Source organism: Trachinotus anak, unplaced genomic scaffold (genome assembly GCF_046630095.1).
Source record: "Trachinotus anak isolate AG129_WGS33_773 ecotype Australia unplaced genomic scaffold, CSIRO_AGI_Tana_v1 ptg000019l, whole genome shotgun sequence".
In the NCBI taxonomy this organism is placed as follows: domain Eukaryota; kingdom Metazoa; phylum Chordata; class Actinopteri; order Carangiformes; family Carangidae; genus Trachinotus; species Trachinotus anak.
Window position 1 is genome coordinate 30073766 of NW_027273870.1, and position 19137 is coordinate 30092902.

Here is a 19137-nt window from a genome sequence, read left to right on the forward strand (position 1 = left end):
CCAACATGGAGCGAGAGGGAGACGCGGCTCGTCCGGGGCCATCCTCGCCGATACCAACGCACCATGTTCGGTCACCGCATTCCAGCCCGATCCGGCGGGGGAGGAGGTAGAGGAGGCGGAAGAAAAGGAGGAAGAGAGGCGTAGGAGGAGAAGGAGGGGGAGGAGGTGAAGGGGGAGATCGGATGCGCTTCAGTAACTGAGGAGTAAAAGGAGAAGAAGGAGAAGAAGGAGGAGGAGGAAGAGGAGGTGGAGGAGGAGGAGGAGAAGAATGCACAGCACACACCGGGATTAAAGAACCGAGCGGAGAGCGGGAGAGAACCGGAGCTGCCGCCGCTTCTGCCGCTTCTGCCGCATCTGCCGCTTCTGCCGCTTCTCCGCCGCTGAAGGGCGAGGAAACATGAAGACACCGCACTGTGCAGCCGTGGCGGGAGTTTATTATTACCGGAGGTGAAACGGGAAAAATGAGCGAGGACACGCGCCCAGACGAGTGAGTACCCCCCCCCCCCCCCCTCGTCCCCGTCCCGGTTACACGGTTGTTATTATGGCTGGATGCGTGTTGACGCGCCGCTGCTGAGGTTTGTGCATTGATTACATGGAGACGGTTTGCTGCTGTTGGGGGATCAACTGATGGGGGGGGGGGGGGGGGGCTCCTCATCTTCTCTCTCTTCATCCCCCTATTCCTCCTCCCGACGGCCCCTCGGAGAAGGAGCAGGGGATGGAGAGGTTGGTTGGGGTCGAGACATGTGCAGCCTCCTGCAGATGTGATACAGTCCCAACAGAGCGCAGATGCTGGGGGTGCAGTTTGCATCATGATGGTCTGGACAGAGCAGCCAGAGGAGGTTCTGCAACATCAAACCATTCCTTTATTTTTCCACCCATTTGTCCTTCATTCATAAAACAGGGGCAAGGAAAAGAACATGTTCCTCCACCAGGGTGAAGCAGTGGCTCCATCCGTCCTGGCTCATGACCCTTAAACATGAGGCGACTGCAGGTTGTGACTCATCACCACAGGGTTGTGTGTCTTCAGGTTCAGCCACAGGGTGATCACTCCCCCTCATTATACTTCAGTAGAGGCCTGGAGATGAGAGTGAGGCCTGCTGTGTGCCCCCCTGTAGAGTCACATCCAGGTTCCTACTGGTGGTCTGTCAGTCACTGTCAGACACCCCCGTCCACTGACTGAGCTGTACTGGTGTGTGGCAGCTGCCAACTTACATCAGCAAGAAATGTGTAAAACTGGCAGCTTATTATGCACAAACATAACAGAACCCCAGAGAACTGTAAATCTCCCCCAGTGTAAAGGTTTTAAAGCTCCACCCAGTCTAAAGGTAGATGTCCCTGTGTTTGTGATTATAAAGCAGGTCTAGGTTCTATATTAATACTGTGAAAGTATCAAAGCCTCAGTCCACAGAGAAATGCACACAGCCTGTATTCAGAAACTGAGCCTTAAAACCAGCCGTCAGGACTTCTGGAGCTTTGTGATGTCACAACAAAGCAGTCACCAAGAGGCTCAGACAGGCCCCAAGCCCCGCCCACCTGGACCCACCATCCAACCTTGCAGGATTTGGTTTCTCTGAGTGTTCACCTGAAATCTGCCATATTTTTATTGGATCACTCAGAAAACAGTCAGCCAATCAGAAGAGAGGCTCAGATCCTCTCCTCTGATTGGCTGACTGACCTGTTGTTACTAGAGCTCCAGAGAGAGCCTGAGAGAGGAGATGTAAAACTACACTGAGATAAAACCACAGATTTATCTTCTGATGGAGATCAACACTTCAGATAAACCACAGAAGAAGAGTAAAACATGGAGCTTTAAATACTTTTACATGATTGGCTGAATAAATAGTTGGTTAGACTATTTCCTGGATATTTCCTGGAGCCTCCCCCTCTGAACGGAGCACATGGTTCAGTTTCACAGCAGTTTAATGTTGGTGACATGTCTGGTTCGCTCCCTCGCAGTGACTGTGCTGATGATCGAGGCAGCGCCGCCGCCACAGAGCGAATCAGCTGCAGCCTCATTACAGACGAGCTGAGCTCAGAGAGGTGTCACTAGAAGTTACTCACAGCAGCTTACACCAAGAGCAGATGCACACAACAGCATCAAGTTGGGTTTCCTAGTTGGTCCAGTCACTATTCGAGACAGGAGCTGGGTGTGTTAGAGGAGGAAGGTAACGCTTGAAGATGTTTAGCAAGGTTAGCCCGTAGCTAAATATTACATCTGACCGGCAGGAAGTTTGACAGTGATGCTAACGTTAGCTTCGTGTCAACAGGCAGCAACTACATCAAACTCTGACTCATTACTGTGAAGAGAAACTGTGTCAGTTCTGAAAGAAGAAATGACACAAAGGAAATGTTCATAATCAGTAAGAACCAGCTGAGTGATGAGAGGATGACTGACCTCACTCACAGTGACATCATATCCTGCGGTTAACGTACGGGAGACTGACCTCAGTGAGGTGCAGACAGCACTGCTCTCGTATCACTTCCTGTGTTTAGGTGTCAGGAGAGAAGCCCAGTCCTGACCCCCCCACCCCCTCATGTTGAGCAGCACCGGTCTGACTGAGGAAGGAGCGGCTGAGACCTGAAAACATCAGGCTTCTTCCATCTTTAATATCTGAATGGTGCCGACGTTTCACACGTGGGCCTTAAACCACAGCGTTCGCCACGACGGGTCTCTGCTCCTGCCACAGACGTTCTGTCGAAGAGCAGCTCCTCCCTGTGTGGAGCTGGACCTCCCCACAGCTCTCAGGCTGTCACTTTGTTCTACTAGTTTGAATAAACCACTCAGGACGTACTGGCTGTGAACGCACCCTCAGTTCTGGATGCCAAGCCTTCAGCAAATCAGATCCTCTGTCCAGGTGGGGAGCGTAGGCAGCAGGTAACCTGAAGGAGCAGGTTTTCTTTGACCGCCTGGCGCCGTGCACAGCCCTGCAGGTAAACACATGACTCATGTGACTGCAGACACATAATAGGCTCAACTTGTGAAATGTTTACCCAGACTGCACCAGGCCACGGGAGCAGGTAGCAGCTGTTCACCACGACTCTCTGGGCTCACTGCGTTTTTATAGTTGAAGTTTGATTCACTGAGAATCTCCGAGCAGCGTGTTCTGGCTGATCAGCTGATAAATGTTCATGCACTCATCTGGGCGGCCTTCACATCAAACAGCACACCTGAGGAGCGAGTCGACGGTGGTGAGAGAAACGTGGCGAAACCTGTGGTCACTGATCTCACTGAGGCTCGTCCACTGACGGATGAGTCCGAGCTTTACTCAGACAGCCTGAAGTAGAATTCACACAGTCAGAAACATGTGGACCAACATACGCCTGCGTCCTCGGCCCGGGTCTGGCCCATAAACTTCCACATCTGGGCCGAGTCCAGCTGTTATCCTCCGGTTTGACTGACAGCTGGAAGATTTTCTATGCTACACACCAACCAATCACAGTACATGAACTGATGCAGAGTACCTCAGCCAGACGTCGTAGGAGCCATTTTTAAATGAACATCAGGAAAAAACAAAGTGAGCTGACAAATCTGTCGCTGAAAAGATGTAATTATAGAAAAATTAATTCAGTGTTTTAAAACAAAATGATCTTTGAAAACATTAAATATGGTGACAAATGTTCACTGTTTTTTTCTCATATTAAGGCCCATCTACGGTGGCCCTGAGAGCTCAAAACACTGCAACTGAAGAAAACACATGTAAACTCACAAAACTCAAAGCACGACTTTTGATGTGGCGCCACCTTCAGGGCCTGTGGGTTACGACCGGATCTGTGCAGAACTGAAGACAGTGGCCTCAGCTGTTCACTGCTGCTTAGCAAACGTTAGCGTGTATTAGCATGTGCTAATAGAGTCAGTGGTGAACGCAGTCGTGGGACATCAGGTCAGTGGGTTACATTGTTTCGGGAGGAGGAGGGACTGGAGTTTTTGTGGGGGGTGTTTTCTATTGATCAGGCAAACCGATGCCCCCGAACCAGCCAACAGAGAGCCATCAATAACATCGGGGGGACGGGGTGGGGGGGTTGAAAATGACATTGAGGAAAGGTCAGCAGGCAGTGGCGTCCCTGATGCTCCGGCCCCGCCCCCACAGGACAGCATTGATTTTCTATCAGTGCCAACCTCCATCTGAGCGGCTGGTGGTGGCGCTCGTCCTGACAAGTGGTTGTGATGGCAGTTTAGAGAAAACATGTCGGGGGGGGGGGGGGGGGGCAACACTATGATCATTTATCTTTTCTCAGCTTAAAGACAAACATATTTAATAATTAACATTTCAGTTTTACAAGTTGTGTCACTGAGCAAGTTTGATCAGTGCAGAGTCGAATGTGCCTGATCAAAGTTATGATGATGTCATACTGATTATTGACTGATTATTACAGACGATTAAAGATGTTTCCACAGTTCAAGTTGCAGAAAAATATGTAGAAATTTACTGAGATGTTACCATGGTGACAACAGGTGCATTCACCTAAGTGTGACAGTTTAACCCCGGACTGTGACCTGTTGTTCTGGTGGCATCAGGTGTCAGTGTCAGGTGAACCAACCCTGATCAGCCTCAGTGAACACGTCAACACTCAGGTCCTGTGTCACACACGTGTGTGACCCACACCTCATCCACTCACACCTGAGACCTGAACCACGAAGGTCATCCAGGTTCACTTCTTACCAGGATCATCACCATGGTAACATGTAACTTGTAGAAAAGCTCCACCTCCTGACCAATCAATTCTCCTGTAAAATGACATCACCATTGGTAGCAGAACCTGTGGAGCTCGTTCTCCAGTTGGGCCTGTCACAACTGCGACTGTGCCGACGCCGCTCTGTGAGTAAACACAAACATGTGACCTATAAATCACCACATCAGCACCTCCTCACAGTTTTGTAGCGTCTCACTCAGACGCGGGGAGTTGATCCAACTTCTGCTGAACGCCACCGTCCACGAACAGCAGGAGAGGAAGTTTGGTTTCATGTCAGTGTCAGAGCGCCAACGTGACACGACTAATGGAGGATGGATTTCCTTTACGGTCGATGGACGGCGCCGCACGCCTGCTGATCGACATCTCTCACGTTTCACACATCTGCCAACAAAACAGTCTAAACACAGAAGGGGGAGGCAAGCGAGGGAGGGAAGTCATTGAGAAGTTTGGCAGAGAGCAAGTTAAACACCACCTGCTGCTCTCTGAACGAGGTGATGATGTCAGGAGATGAACTGTCAGTGTGTGTGTGTGTGTGTGTGTGTGTGTGTTTGTGTGTGTGATGCTGTTTGTTTAAGTGCTCTGCAGTCATTTCATTACCTCTTCCTCTGAGGACGCGGCTGTTTGAGGTCAGGGAGGTCCAACATGTGTTTGGTGGGCCACAGTGGGCCTCCAAAACAAACCACGAGTAGCCAGGGAAGTTTTTTAGAGACTCATGAACCTAACCTTTATTTTGACGAGGAGAACCAGGATTAAACAGGGTGTTGACCCTGAAAGGTCCCTGCTCCTGGTCCACTGGTCAGACACAGACTTCAGAATGCTTCATTCTCCAACATAGAGAAAAATGATGTCGGTGGGCTCAGGTGGGATCAGGTTTGGTCAGAGGGCAGGACGTCTCTCTGCGTGTTGTTTAACTTCCTATTGAATCTAAAGGCTGAGATACAGGGTGTGGACGAAGCCACAGAAAGAGCTGAACAGGGTCTGGTTACTGTCCATGTGTGTGGACCTGTTCGCACCTGTTTACACCTGGTATCAACACGTCTCAGGTGAGCCGGTCACAAGTGGTCAGCCCTATGTTCAGGTGTGAACAGGTGAGAACAGGTGAGGACAGGTGTGAGATCTGATCACTCAGACCACATTCAGAGGTGGTCTGTGCCACATGAGGCCACACTGAAGGACCGCCTCCTCTGCCACAGTCTGATTCGTCCAAACACAGTTTCTAATGAACCGAAAATATTTTACTGTTTCTAATGGATTAAACTTTCACTGTAGAGCACATGAACATCACATGAACATCAGATCCATCTGTCTGATTGGCTAAAAACTACACCACATACCTGCTTATTTGCATATGAATCAGGAGGTGATCTGATCACAGGTGTCACTGAGGCTCATTTTAAAGCAGGTGTGGACAGACAGTCTCAGAGCTGAACATCTGTGATGGATCACTGAAGACACATGTTAATACCAGGTGTGAACAGGTGTGAACAGGTGAGGACAGGGCCTAAATGCAGTCTCTCTGATGTTGCCTTCAGGTACCTTCAGTTTTCAGTCTCCCTGTCCACTCTGGACACAGTCACACAACAGAAAATTACAACAAACAACAGCTGTGTTATTTAATTCCTTGTTTGTCTAATTTTTGATCACTGAACATAATCTTCACCTGTTTCCAGTTTACTTCCTGTAAGGGACTGGGGGCTCACACTGGTGACTTTAGAGTGGACCTGTTTTCCCGCCTGTAGTGTGTTACAGGTTTCTGTGCATGTAAATGATCTATGAAATCACAAGTAACCAAACAGAGCTTGATTTGCATGAGGAGAAAACTTCCTGCTGCATTCAGGGGTCCAGACCTCACTTCCTAGACCTGACGTCAGTATACGTCCCTCTGTGCCACCGGCCTGCTGGAGTTCCAGGTTGGCCGGCACAGCACGGCACTACTGAAAATAAGGCCCTGGAAAAATGTTTAGTTTTGTAGCCAGGCTGAAATACACTGTGGCCCTGTTCAGATATGGTATTAACACCTGTCCCAGGTGATCCAATCAGTGGACAGCACTGAGTTCAGCTGTGAACACATCCAGGACACATGGAGGACACGTTTGAGAGTTGCTTCTGTTCCACTAACAGCCAATAGGATTCTCCTTTGTCTTTTGGATTGTCACAGAAAATAAAAGGTTTATGATCCTGGCACGTTAATAATCTTCACTCGTGACTCCACTTTATGATGATTTCCATGGAAATGAATTATTTTCCAGTGTGATTGTTTTCATGTGAAGCTGACGTTGATACACACTCCTCCTCATAGAACCTAAACTATCGCGATTATAAGTCACAAAACTTTTATTTTTACCACATAGATCATAAACCGCTGAGTCACTGAAGTCGAAATGTAAACGTTACAGTGTTTACACACGAAAACCGCAGCTCCTCCAGTACAGAACCGCCTGTCTGTCCCCGTCCAATATGGCGGCGACGTTGAAACATCACAGCAACAGACGGAAGCGAACACCTGCACCTGTACATGTTGATGGTGTTGACTCTCTACCTTACAAGATGTCGTGACGTCCGCCTGTCTCCCTGTTCCTCCATTATTTATATTCTTTCAGTCCGGAAGTGTCCACAGGTAAAAAGCATCACACAGGTTTTTCATTGGAGTCTTGCAGGTTGTGGATATTGTGCCGGGCGGTGAGACGGCAGTGTAACTTCTTCTTCGTTGTTTTAAAGCAGTTGGCGTCCAGCTGGTGCTTTACCGCCGCCCTCTGCTCCGGAGTGTGGATCAAACAATAGACTTACAATCTAATTTCGTTAAACATGCATTTATCTTTCCCGCCTTACAACCTACTGTGACCAGACGCCACGGTAACAGCCACGACTGAGACAGCAAGACGTGGGCGGAGCATGTAGTTGCAGAAGGGGGGGGGTTAAAGATCTCTGGTCTCTAACAAGTTAGAGTGGACACAGAAGAAGAAAATAATGTCTTTCTACACCAAGAATAAAATGATGAACACTTAAGATGTCTGTGACGTTCCCCTGAACACAGCCTGAGGCCACACGAGTTGCTTCTGTGTTGGCTCCGTCAGCTGTGGCCCCATCAGAACAGGGGCCCCTGAGTCAGCACTGAGCTGACCTCCAGCCGGACAGGGTGGTGGGTCCACACGGGTCATGCATGCATGCTAGACCTGTGTGTGTGTGTGTGTGTGTGTGTGTGTCAGTTACTATCACAGCAGTCAAACACACAGATCCTCTGCTGATTAATATTTTTGTTCAACATGGTTTTACCATAAAAAGAGAAACAAAAAGGAAAACTGGTCTGAAGCTCATCTGCTCTGACTTCCTGATGGAGACACCTGGATCAGGCCTTGGCTCCGCCCACCACCTGCTGGCTCCAGGTGTCCAGGTGACAGAGCAGAGAGGATGAAGATGTTAGAGGAGGAAACATCAGAGACTCAGCCTCATGTTGGAGCCTCAGTCAGACCCAGACTCAGATGAGGAGTCTGTTGAGACCAGAATCAGAGACTAGCAGACGGATCAGAACGGAACAGAAGCACAGCAGGTGTGGGCAGTGGTGAGGTGACAGATCATGTAAAACACTGATAGAAATGACTTTAATTTCCTATGTAAGTTAGTGTCTGTGTGTGTGTGTGTGTGTGTGTGTGTGGTGGGGGTTGAATATTAGGAAAACTGGCCTGCAGGTCACTTCCCTGGATCCCAGACGCAGTTCTGAGACTGTTGGCCAGTGTGTGGTCGGTGTGGGTGTGGTCAGTGTGGATGTGGGTGTGGTCAGTGTGTCTTGGGGGCAGGAGCTCAAATGAAAAAAAATAATGATGTGTAAAAAAGTGAAGTTGTACACATTACATAAATAAAATTACTTATATATTAATTAATTAATTTATTTATTTATTAAATGTATTAATATTAATCTGCCCATGCAGATGTTTAATACAGAATGATCAGTGGCACAGAGATATGTGATCACAGACTATTAACCATGTTAACAGACCTACACAGTTCACTCGTTTACGTGGTAAACAACTGACAAAGCAGAGTTACAGCTAAAAGGCAGATGTCGGGCAAAATCTAAAAACTAAAATATAACATTGGAAAAGAAATAGAAGTAGAAATGTCCTGTAAAAAGGGGCATGAATCTAGTCAGTCTACCTGTGCACGTGCCTGGGGACAGGACGTAGACTTTATATTAATGCTGTTGTCCCAAAATCTCACACATCAAATTACCTGTTCACCCTGTGACCTCAGAGTTTTGTTCTCCCACCTGAAAATGTTAGAGTTGGTTTTCCAGACTGGTTCTCTGTAAATGAGGTTTTGGTCATTAGATCATGAAGCACAGCAGTGTGGATGTGTGTTTACAGCCCCTCCCCCGAGCCTGAACCGTCAGCACTGATCCTAAACCAGCCTTCCTCAGAGATCAGCTAGCTTGCTAACAGTTAGCCTGCTAACGGAGGAGTAAGACCAGGTCAATGAAGAGAAGATCAAATGAAACCTCAGAAACAACAGGAAGTGTTTAGTTTTTATCAGTGATGTCATCACCACGACTGAGACTTGTGGTGCGTTTGATGACATCCAGACATGTTGATAATTAAAGCTGTCACAGGTGAAGACGACCTGACTGCAGACAGGTTAGGGGACATGATACATAGGGACAAACGTTCTTCACAGCCAAACCCTGGTTGGGTTCTCAGCAGCATGTTACTCTGCGTCTCTGTTGTCTCCTGTGTCCTGTCCCCCTCCACTGTCCTGTCCAATGAAACGTCAACACGCCAAAAGGAACTTGGCCACTGAAGCAGTAGCACTGTTGGTTTTGGGGGTGTTCAGGGAGTTAAGGGGTCCGTGAGTTTTATTTTAGTGGTTAAGTCCTTGGTCTGAAAAAGTCTGAAGCCTCAAACAGTGAAGGTGTCAGGAAGTGAGGACCAGATCTGATCACTGACACCGGTCCTCACAGGGTAGTACAAGTACACACACACACACACACACACACACACACACACTCCTCTCACCTGGGACAGGTTAACAGAGACATTAAGGTGGATAATAAGACTGAACTTCTAATGGACCAGAATTACCTGAGAGTCACGGACAGTAGCTGCAGAGATGATGTGAGTCAGGGGCCGACCCACAGACTGACCAGACACCGACCTAAAACAATTCATCATCATCATCATCATCATTTTATAAATGAAGGCGTCTGTTTGCAAATGGAGAAACCAAACTCCAGAATATAGTCCATCCTGAGTGTGTGTGTGTGTGTGTGTGTGTGTGTGTGTGTGTGTGTGTGTGTGTGGGGCATGAGTCATCACTGCATTTGCCGGCAGCATGCAGCAACACACACACACACAGACACACACTTAAGCACCATCTGTTTGACAGGCAGGCTGAATCACACAGTGGAGGGAAGCAGTGTGTGTGTGACTCGGCAGACAGTGTTTCCCGCCTCTCTCCGGCCCATCAGGATGTGGTGTTGCACGGAAGCACAGCTCGACAACCTGTTGTCAGTGGAGACCGTGTGTTACTGTGACCATGGAAACAGGATGTAAAGACGTCGTAGTACAAAGAGCAAAACGGAGCGAGAGAGTTTTTGTCTTTTCATTTGTGATCCAAACTGTGTGTGTGTGTGTGTGTGTGTGTGTGTGATCACAGGTGAGTAATGTTGCATTCACTGGCTCTTGGTGAAGAGAACACTGAGTCACTGTTGAGGGAGGAGGTTCATGGTGCTTTCAATGCTCCCCATTCTGATTGGACAACACAACTGACACAAACCTGCTCCCATTGGCCGGTCTAATCTTGGGTCTCTCAGACTTTTCCCACTTGTTCAGGTGTATTTAGCCCCGCCCCCCGTCCCCACAAGTTGACAGGATTGGTTCCTCAGGTTCTATGACGTATGAATCCCTGACTGTCTGAATCTGAGTTTCTGAGACTGTCATTGGTTCAAGGTGGACACACTCAGTCATGGTGTCGACTGATTATTTCACTTGTGTCTTTATTATAAAAACATCATGTGGACGTGAACCAGGTGAAACAGCTGATCTTCATCAGAGCTACCTGACACGTTGAGGAGAAGACAATAATGTTTCTGCAGTTTCAGGACTTCAGGAGCCTTTTCTAACACCCAGCAGCGCCACCTGGTGAACTGGGTCTGGGTTGTTTTGTGCACATTTAGAACAAAGTGTTTTTGTGGTACAGTGGCAGTGGGGTCTGAGGCCCGTGGCCCTGAAAGTCATGAAACTGCAGCCTCCAGGTCTGCAGGAACATGCAGCTCAGAGCAGCTCATCTCGTCTCTACATTACACAACACTGACAGAGAAGATCGATGAACCTGGACCGTGAAGGGTTTGTGGCAGCAGTCGGAGGAACGGCGTCGATCAGCGTCATGGTGGCAAAGAGGATTTCATCACATAAACTATGAGATTTTTAAATGAAAGTAAAGAGTTGAAGTTTCACTGGTGTTTTCCTCCAAATCTGATGAAGGACAGCTGCTCACAGAGCTTCTCGCCTCTTTGACACCAAACAAAGTCACATCTGGCACAAGATACCTGCACAGCTGGTCACCGTGGTAACTGATGCTCTGTTTGTGTCTGCAGTGACAGCTACATTGTGCGCGTCAAAGCGGTGGTGATGACCAGGGACGACTCGAGCGGCGGCTGGTTGGCGCAGGACGGCTGCCTGAGCAGAGTGGGCGTGTGCAGGCTGCTGCCGAGCGAGCTGCTGGGACGCAACACGTTCCTCATCCACGGAGAACGGCTCAAAGACAAACAGGTGGGTCCAGCAGCTCGGCGTGGATGGACAGGTGATGGGTCTGTGGAGGTTATGGCCTGTTTCTCCCTGACTTCACATCTATATTTAAATGTAATAACACATGTAACAGATCAGATCTATGGTGAATGTAAACACACTTGTACTGTTAAATATATAAAACATATTATTTATTTATCTCACCTAAAATAAAGAGCATTGAAGCTCTTTAACGTTTATATTTCCTGGTGAACCGAGGCGTCTGGTGTCAAACTGAAACCTAAAGTGGTTAAAATGTGTTTTCCACCTTGATCCAGAGACCGTCTCTGAGCTCCTCTCGTCTCCGTCCCATGTGGTTTTTTCCAGGTGATTCTGGAGTGTTTCTTAAAGAAAGACCTGGTCTACACGAAGGCCACGCCCACGTTCCACCACTGGAAGGTGGACAACAAGAAGTGTGGTCTGACCTTCCAAAGTCCGGCCGACGCTCGAGCTTTCGACCGCGGGGTGAGGAAGGCCCTGGAGGACCTGACAGAAGGTAGGCAGGACCTAGAACCCAGAGCCTGAAGTGTGACAGGATCCGTCACACATGAGTCGTCTGACAACTTTAGAGACGTTCTGAGGAGAAAGCAGACACAGGAGTGAGGAAGGCTCTTTGATGAGAATGAAAACAGAGGTTTACTGACGACGACTGACCACTTTGTTTCTCTCAAACAGAGCCTCATGTTACAGCAGAGGAACGTTCCCATCATGAGGAGGATCACAGTCCGAACACAGTCTCAGTGTTTATGTTTGTTTTACCTTAAACTGATCCTGTCGTCTGTCTCCAGGCTCCACCACATCCTCATCGACACTGCAGAACGAAGCAGAGCTCGGCGACGACGACGTCTTCACGGTGAGAAACTCCTGAGTGTGTGTGTGTGTGTGTGTTCTCCAGTGTTCTTTAACATCACGTAATCATCTGGCTTCAGTAATCTGGGATTAGATAAACCTGACCTGTCAGGAGGAAATGATGGAAACTGTGATGTGTTTAAAATCTTTTCTCAGTTCAACTAAAACTGACACAAACACAAGAAATCACACTGAACTTTTTAGACACAAAGATTCTGATAAACACTGCAGCAGAGAAGTACTCAGTACTCAGCACAAAGTAAAAATACTTCATTAGAAGTCAAAGTTCTGCTTTTAAAATCCCACTGAAATAAAACAACATAAATTTTCTCAGCTTCCTGTAACAGTATCACAGTAAAAGTACTTCCTTGTGCAGTAAACTGTCTCTGTGACTGATCTCTGATCAGATCATTGATCCTGAGTCATTTTACTGATGTAGCTGCTTTAACTATGTCAGATACACTCAGATAGTTCAGTCCTCTGGTTCCCAACCTGTGGGTCAGGCCCCTCCAGAGGGTCCCTAGATAAATCAGATGATTGATGGGAGAAGAAGTTCAGACTGATCTGGATTCAGGTTCTGGACTTTTCTCTGATCTTTGAAATGAAACCATCTGAGAGTTCAGAGGAGAAACATCTGTAACACCTGAAAAACGTTTCCAGCCTGGAAGGTTTTAATCTGAAGAATCAGTGTCTTCTCTACGTGTTTATCAGCTTCTGATTTTGATTTGAAATCTGCGTCTTTAAAGAGGATGGTAGCTACAGCTGCTCCCTCTGAACTGTGGAGCAGCAGCAGAAGATGGAAACACTCAGGTCCCTCTGTACTGAGCTACTGTCCCCAGTGTCTGTCCGTCCGTCTGCAGCAGAAACACAAACACACTGTGCATTAAAAGAATCTCTCGTCTGAGGCCAGGTTCTGGTCTCTGCAAGGTTTTTCCCTCTTCAAAGAAAAGGGTGTGTCGTTTCCGCAGGATGTCCAGTGCTGGAGGAGAGCGGGACCTGTCAGTGATCCGTCACCGAGCTGCCTGTTTACATAGCTGGCCTCGTTCAGGGGAACGCCTGGCCGACTGAGGGGAAGGTGTCTGCAGATCGTTCCTGTCTGCAGAGCTGAAGTCTGGCTCCCACAGGAAGAGGACGGGTCCTTTCAGGAAGAAAGATTCTTGGAAGAAGCTTGATTCAGAGGCTCAGAGGACAAAGAGGATGTAGATCAACAATCGTGAGGAGTAAATCAAACCCTCCCTGTCATGATGTGGTACTTCCTCTCCTCTGGACACCGCTGGATAACTGAGGAGATCTGGACCAACTTCAGGGTCTGAGGCTCCACAGGGAAACAGCTGTGACACAGCTGGCCTGGTTGCTAAATGGTTTTAAAAGAAATAATGTCTCTACATCCACATTATACAACACTTTACTAAAACACTAAAGCTCAGGTGCATTTCCTCTGAACGATCTGTAGAACAAGAAGGCCAAAAGTTAAATCGTTAACTTGGAGGACGTCGGTCCAACTGACACTTCGTCTTTCCAATGAAAAGGAAAAGACATTCGTTGACTGTGGTGTTAATGCACCAATAAAAGAGAAGAAGAAGAAGAAAACCACAGGCTGATGTAAGTGTCAGCTCCAAAACGTTTGTCAAAGGTTTTGCAGATCTGCTGTGAGGCGGGAAATGTATTCAACATGTTTGTTTATGGATTTTAGACAGAAACAAACCACACAAAACAACTTAACCAATCAGCAGCTGCCCAGATAGCTAAAAGATTCTGGCTGTTACCCTCCAGTGGATGTGAATGTGGAAGTGAATATGGGCCAGAAGAAAATGATTTAGCGCCTCACAGCTGTTTCTTGCACCTGTATGGTCACAGTCTCTCCCTCCTGGGTTACAACACTCAGTAATGACCAGAAGTGTTTTTGCAGAGCATTTTGATGTCACAGTGAAGTTGACCTTTGACCTTTTGGATATGAAATGTCATCATTTCATTTTTTCCTTTTAGACATTTGAGTGAAATTGTATCATAATTAGTGAATGTGTTATGACCAAAAACATGTTTTGTGAGGTCACAGCGACCTTTGACCTTTGACCATCAAAATCTAATCAGTTCATCCTTGAGTCCAAATGAATGTTTGTGCCAAATTTGAAGAATTTCCCTGAAGCTGTTACTGAGGTGTGACTTTCATGACAACCTGAAAACATAATCCCTGAGTGTCGGCAGCGCGGAGGCGAAACAAGAATGTGGCCCAACTCTGGTCTGGATTTATTCTGCCACCTGGATTATAGAGAGAGAAATGATCCACAGAGTGACACTACAGAGTGAAAGGTGGATGAGTCTTCTTCTTCTTCTTTGGTTTTTATGGCTGGTTTTATATCACGTGCGCTGAGACAGATGCAGCTTTAGAGCAGAAAAACAGAACCGTGTATCTGACTCTGACCCAGAGGTGAGAGATGTGTGGATCGGTTTTTCAGGTTCTGTAGAAACTCCAGCTCCTCAGTTTTCTGCTGTGTTCATCTTGTGTGATCCGAGTGAGCTCACAAAACCCGAAGCCCCCACATGAAAGCGGTGGCTCAGTGTCAACTCCCAGGATGACGCAACCCACCGCCCTGTGCTCTCAGGGCCGCGGGCGGCAAGGCCGGGCTGGGACTCATTTAGCACAGACCCAATAAAAACTCAGAGACTTCAGAGAGGGTTCTGCCACGCCGCTGTGGTTCCTGAGCTTTTTTACTTTTTCGTCTAATTGTAGACAGAAGTCTGGAGTGAACACACTGAGGTGAAGCTCAGGTGGAACCCAGATCTAACAGAACACGTTCTCCGTGTGTTTGGTAAATTACTGGTTCACTGTCACTTCAGACTTTTAATTTAGTCAAAAACTTATATCTAATGTGAGGTTGTTAATGAACTGCACTGAAACGTTTCACTGACGCCCTTTTAGTTCAAAGTCCGATCCATTCACCAGTCCTCTTTCTTGGTCTTGGCTTTGAGAACTGATTGAAAACACCTGCAGTGACATCACTGATTAGGGCGTGGCCTGAGGCCTGACCTTGCACACAGAGCAGCTTCTCTCTCTCTCTCTCTCTCTCTCTCGTGTGAACGACCCTTTAACCTTCGCTGGGTCGGCCTGCATTCACCTCTTCTCTCTCCTCTTCCTCCAGACCGCCACCGACAGTTCGTCCAACTCGTCCCAGAAGAGAGAGCCGGCGATGCACACGCTGGCCCCGCCCAACTTCTGTGAGCCCCGCCGGCACCACTGCATCCTGGGACATTTCTACGAGCAGCACCGGCCCTCTGATCACTACTTCCTGGACCAGGTGAGTGGAATCAGCGTGGGACTGGCCCCACATATCAGCTGTGTCCCAAAGGGACCACATCCTTGAGAGGACGTGGTCTACAAAGGTGTGGCCCGCCCTTACCAGACCACAGCTCCTGTTGCCTAGCAACCCGAACAACATCTAACTTCTTTCCACAGTAACTTTTTGTTTTCAGGCCCTTGGTTTAACAGTTGTACTGTTACTGTTGATCTGAGCTGAAACACAACACTGACACGAACAGTGGCTCCTCAGATTCTCAGGTTCTGCAGGTTCACTGTGATGAATAACATCTCGCTGCCATCGTTAGCTGATGACGTTCTCCCTCTATTACTGTGACGTTGGTTCTGTCCTCTCTCTGATCCAGGATCAATCATTTCCAGTCAGTTGTTTCTGTTACTTTGTTTGGCAGTTTTCTTTCAGCAGACTTCAGCCAGAAGAAACAGGGCTTTAAGGAGGCTTCTTAAGGAGGCCTGAGATAATATTGCCATGTGAGATGGATAAGGATTTCTCCCAGAATAGAAACATGGAGATAGAATGAACAAACCAGCCAGAAAGTGATTGTTTCATAGAGGAGCTACAGTGTTCTGTGTGAAGGCCTTGGGGTGATCTGAATTCATCAGATCCTCAGCTCCTGCAGTTGTGTGTAGTTTTTTGTTGGTGTTTTGTTCCAGTAACAAATGTCAGAACCACTGTTTAGAGACTTTAACCTGACGTCTGACTGACTCTGAGCTGCAGGAGTCAGTCATCGTACAGAACTGTGGATTTCTGGCAGTGTAGTCGTTCCATGAAGGCATCACTTCACAGTGACCTCTGTTCAGATTTGAGTGAGGACAGATTCAAACCCATCACAGCTGACTTTCTGCAGAGCCGCCTGCTGATTGGTTGAGATTTCTTTGTTAAACGTGCATCACATGAACTGGACTGTGTAACCTTAACGACCCCGACCCAGAGGAGAAGGGGAGGTCAAACGTTCACCTTCAACTGTGGCGTCTGCTGTTTGTTCTGTTGAGGACTAATGTCTCTCTGCGTCTCTGCAGGCCGTGCACGTGTTTCCTCAACATGTCAGCTTCCAGGTGGAGGAGGAGGAGATCGTACGCATCAACCCCCGCGAGAGGACCTGGCTCACTGGCTACGAGGACTACCGCCACGCCAACTCCACGCGAGACAAACTCACCCAGCCCGACAACCCCGACGCCTACATACACTTCACCAAGAGCGAGCCGCCCAAACACAACTACACCTACCCGTACCCGCTGAGCTGCGACGTGCAGAGAGGGTGTGACGGTAAACCGGGCTGCCTGGAGCTGGGCGCCGGCCGCAGAGCAGTGGTGACAGTGCAGCCGCGAGCTCTGCAGCCTAAAGGTAAACGGGGGAAGGAGGACGGTGAGCGTTCGCGCTGCATTTACTGTCAGGACATGTTCAACCACGAGGACAATGGGCGGGGCCGCTGCCAGGAAGCACCTGACCCCATCCAGACCTGCATCCGGCGGGTCAGCTTCATGTGGTGTGCGGACAGCCTGCTGTACCACTGCATGTCGGACCCGGAGGGGGATTACTCAGACCCGTGCTCCTGCGACACCAGCGACGAGCGCTTTTGCCTGCGCTGGACGGCACTGGTGGGCCTGTCGCTGCTGGCGCCCTGCATGTGCTGCTACGCCCCCCTCAGGGCGTGTTACCGCTGCGGCGTGGCCTGCCACTGCTGCGGCGGGAAACACAAAGCTGTGGGCTGAGGCCCCGCCCTCCTCACACAGACAGCGAGGACTCATGGGAGGAGGCAGCGCTGATTTTTACGTTGTGTTTTGTCGTTGTTTGTCTCGTCTGATTTCCAGAAGCAGGAACTGGGGAAAAAAAGTTCCCTATTGTTTTTTGTGACGTTGGAACGAACCAGTTTCCAACTCTCACAGTGACCGAACAGAGGATATTCATTTATATATAAAGTCTATATAAATATATAAATATAAATATATACATATGTATAAAACAGGAACTTTATATTTTTCCACTGGTGTGTGTCAGAGGCTCGGCGGGAGGCTCCGTGTGAATGTGTTTGCGGCTGAATTATCTCAGAGGAACAATCACGTTTTTCAGAAATATTCTCCACCAGAGGCTGAGCTGAGATCAGCCTCCGTCTGAGGTCCAGCAGAGCAAGGAACTAAAACCACAGCAAAGCTACTGGAGAACAGTGTGTTAGATACTCACACTGTGTGTGTGTGTGTGTGTGTGTGTGTGTGTGTGTGTGTGTGTCAAAGGGCTCGGAAACAAAAATGCAGGAAAGAAAACTCGTCACAGCTGAGCTCATTCACTATCTCAGATGCCTTTTACTGATTCATCATTTGGTCCTGGTCCTGGTCCTGGTCCTGGTCCTGGTCCTGGTCCTGGTCCTGGGTCGACCTGCTTGTTCTTGTCCAGCCGGTCTTCATATATTTCCTCTGTTAAATGACTGATTTAGAGATGATGTAGTGAAGAGTCTGAAGGGAACAAACTGGCTCCACATAATTCTCTGTGGGTGGAGGAGCTACGACCATGAGAATCAGATTCCAGTGCTGGAAAAGGTTTTACTTTAACTTCAGCTGGTTTATTTTAGTCTCGAGCAGCAGACTGCATCCTGAACAGAGAAGAGATCAGGACCTGGATCTGAGGCTGCAGGTTGGAGGTCTCACTAGGTCTCGTCAGTGAAGAGAAACATGGAGCTTTAGCTAAGTGCTAACGGCAGCGAGCAGTTCAGATCAACAACATCTCACACAACAAGTCACAACATCAGCATCAGCAGGAGTCGCCCAATCAGAGCCTAGATCCCTCCCACTTCACTAGACTAGTCCAGTATTGGAGTCAAGTCACTAAACCTCAAGTCCGGGTCCAGGTCCAGTCCTCAGTGTCCAAGTCTGGGTCACCAAAGAAGAGCTGAGTCCCTATTACCTGAGTCCAAGTCATCAAAGGCTCCGCCCACACTGACACGGTTGAGTTTTAAACTCATCTCTTCTTCTATGTTTCCTCCTGCGTCCACACAACTTTCTGAGGCTTCTCTCTGGAGCTCTAGTAACAACAGGTCAGTCAGCCAATCAGAAGAGAGGCTCAGATCCTCTGTTCTGATTGACTCTTTTCTGAGTGAGTTAATAGAAATATGGCAGATTTTAGGTAAACACTGACATCACAAAGTTCCAGAAGTCCTGACGGCTGGTTTTAAGGCTCAGTTTCTGAATACAGGCTGTGTGCATTTCTCTGTGGACTGAGGCTTTGATACTTTCACAGTATTAATATAGAACCTAGACCTGCTTTATAATCACAAACACATGGACATCTACCTTTAGACTGTGTGGAGCTTTAAGTGACAGTGAAGTGGCAGCAGTGAGTGTGTTGGTGGCAGCGTCTCTGGTCTGTTAAAGGAAAGTGCCTGAAGCCTCCTCTTCATTATGTCATGATGTACATTTCAAATAATAAGTGTGTAAAAAAAACAAAGGTTGAATTCATTGATTTGTCTTTTTTTATATATAATTCATATTTTTACTGATGTAAAAAACTAAATA

General features: G+C 48.1%; 1 protein-coding gene across 1 annotated transcript; it reads left to right on the forward strand.

Moving 5' to 3' along the window:
• Nucleotides 1–17757, forward strand: spred2a (sprouty related EVH1 domain containing 2a). The gene is made up of 6 exons (XM_071505567.1): nucleotides 1–487; nucleotides 11279–11453; nucleotides 11796–11964; nucleotides 12257–12321; nucleotides 15458–15613; nucleotides 16651–17757. Exons 1-6 carry the CDS (start codon nucleotides 462–464, stop codon nucleotides 17341–17343), a joined length of 1284 nt encoding a protein of 427 aa, XP_071361668.1. The 5' UTR covers nucleotides 1–461; the 3' UTR covers nucleotides 17344–17757.
• Nucleotides 17758–19137: the final 1380 nt, after the last annotated feature.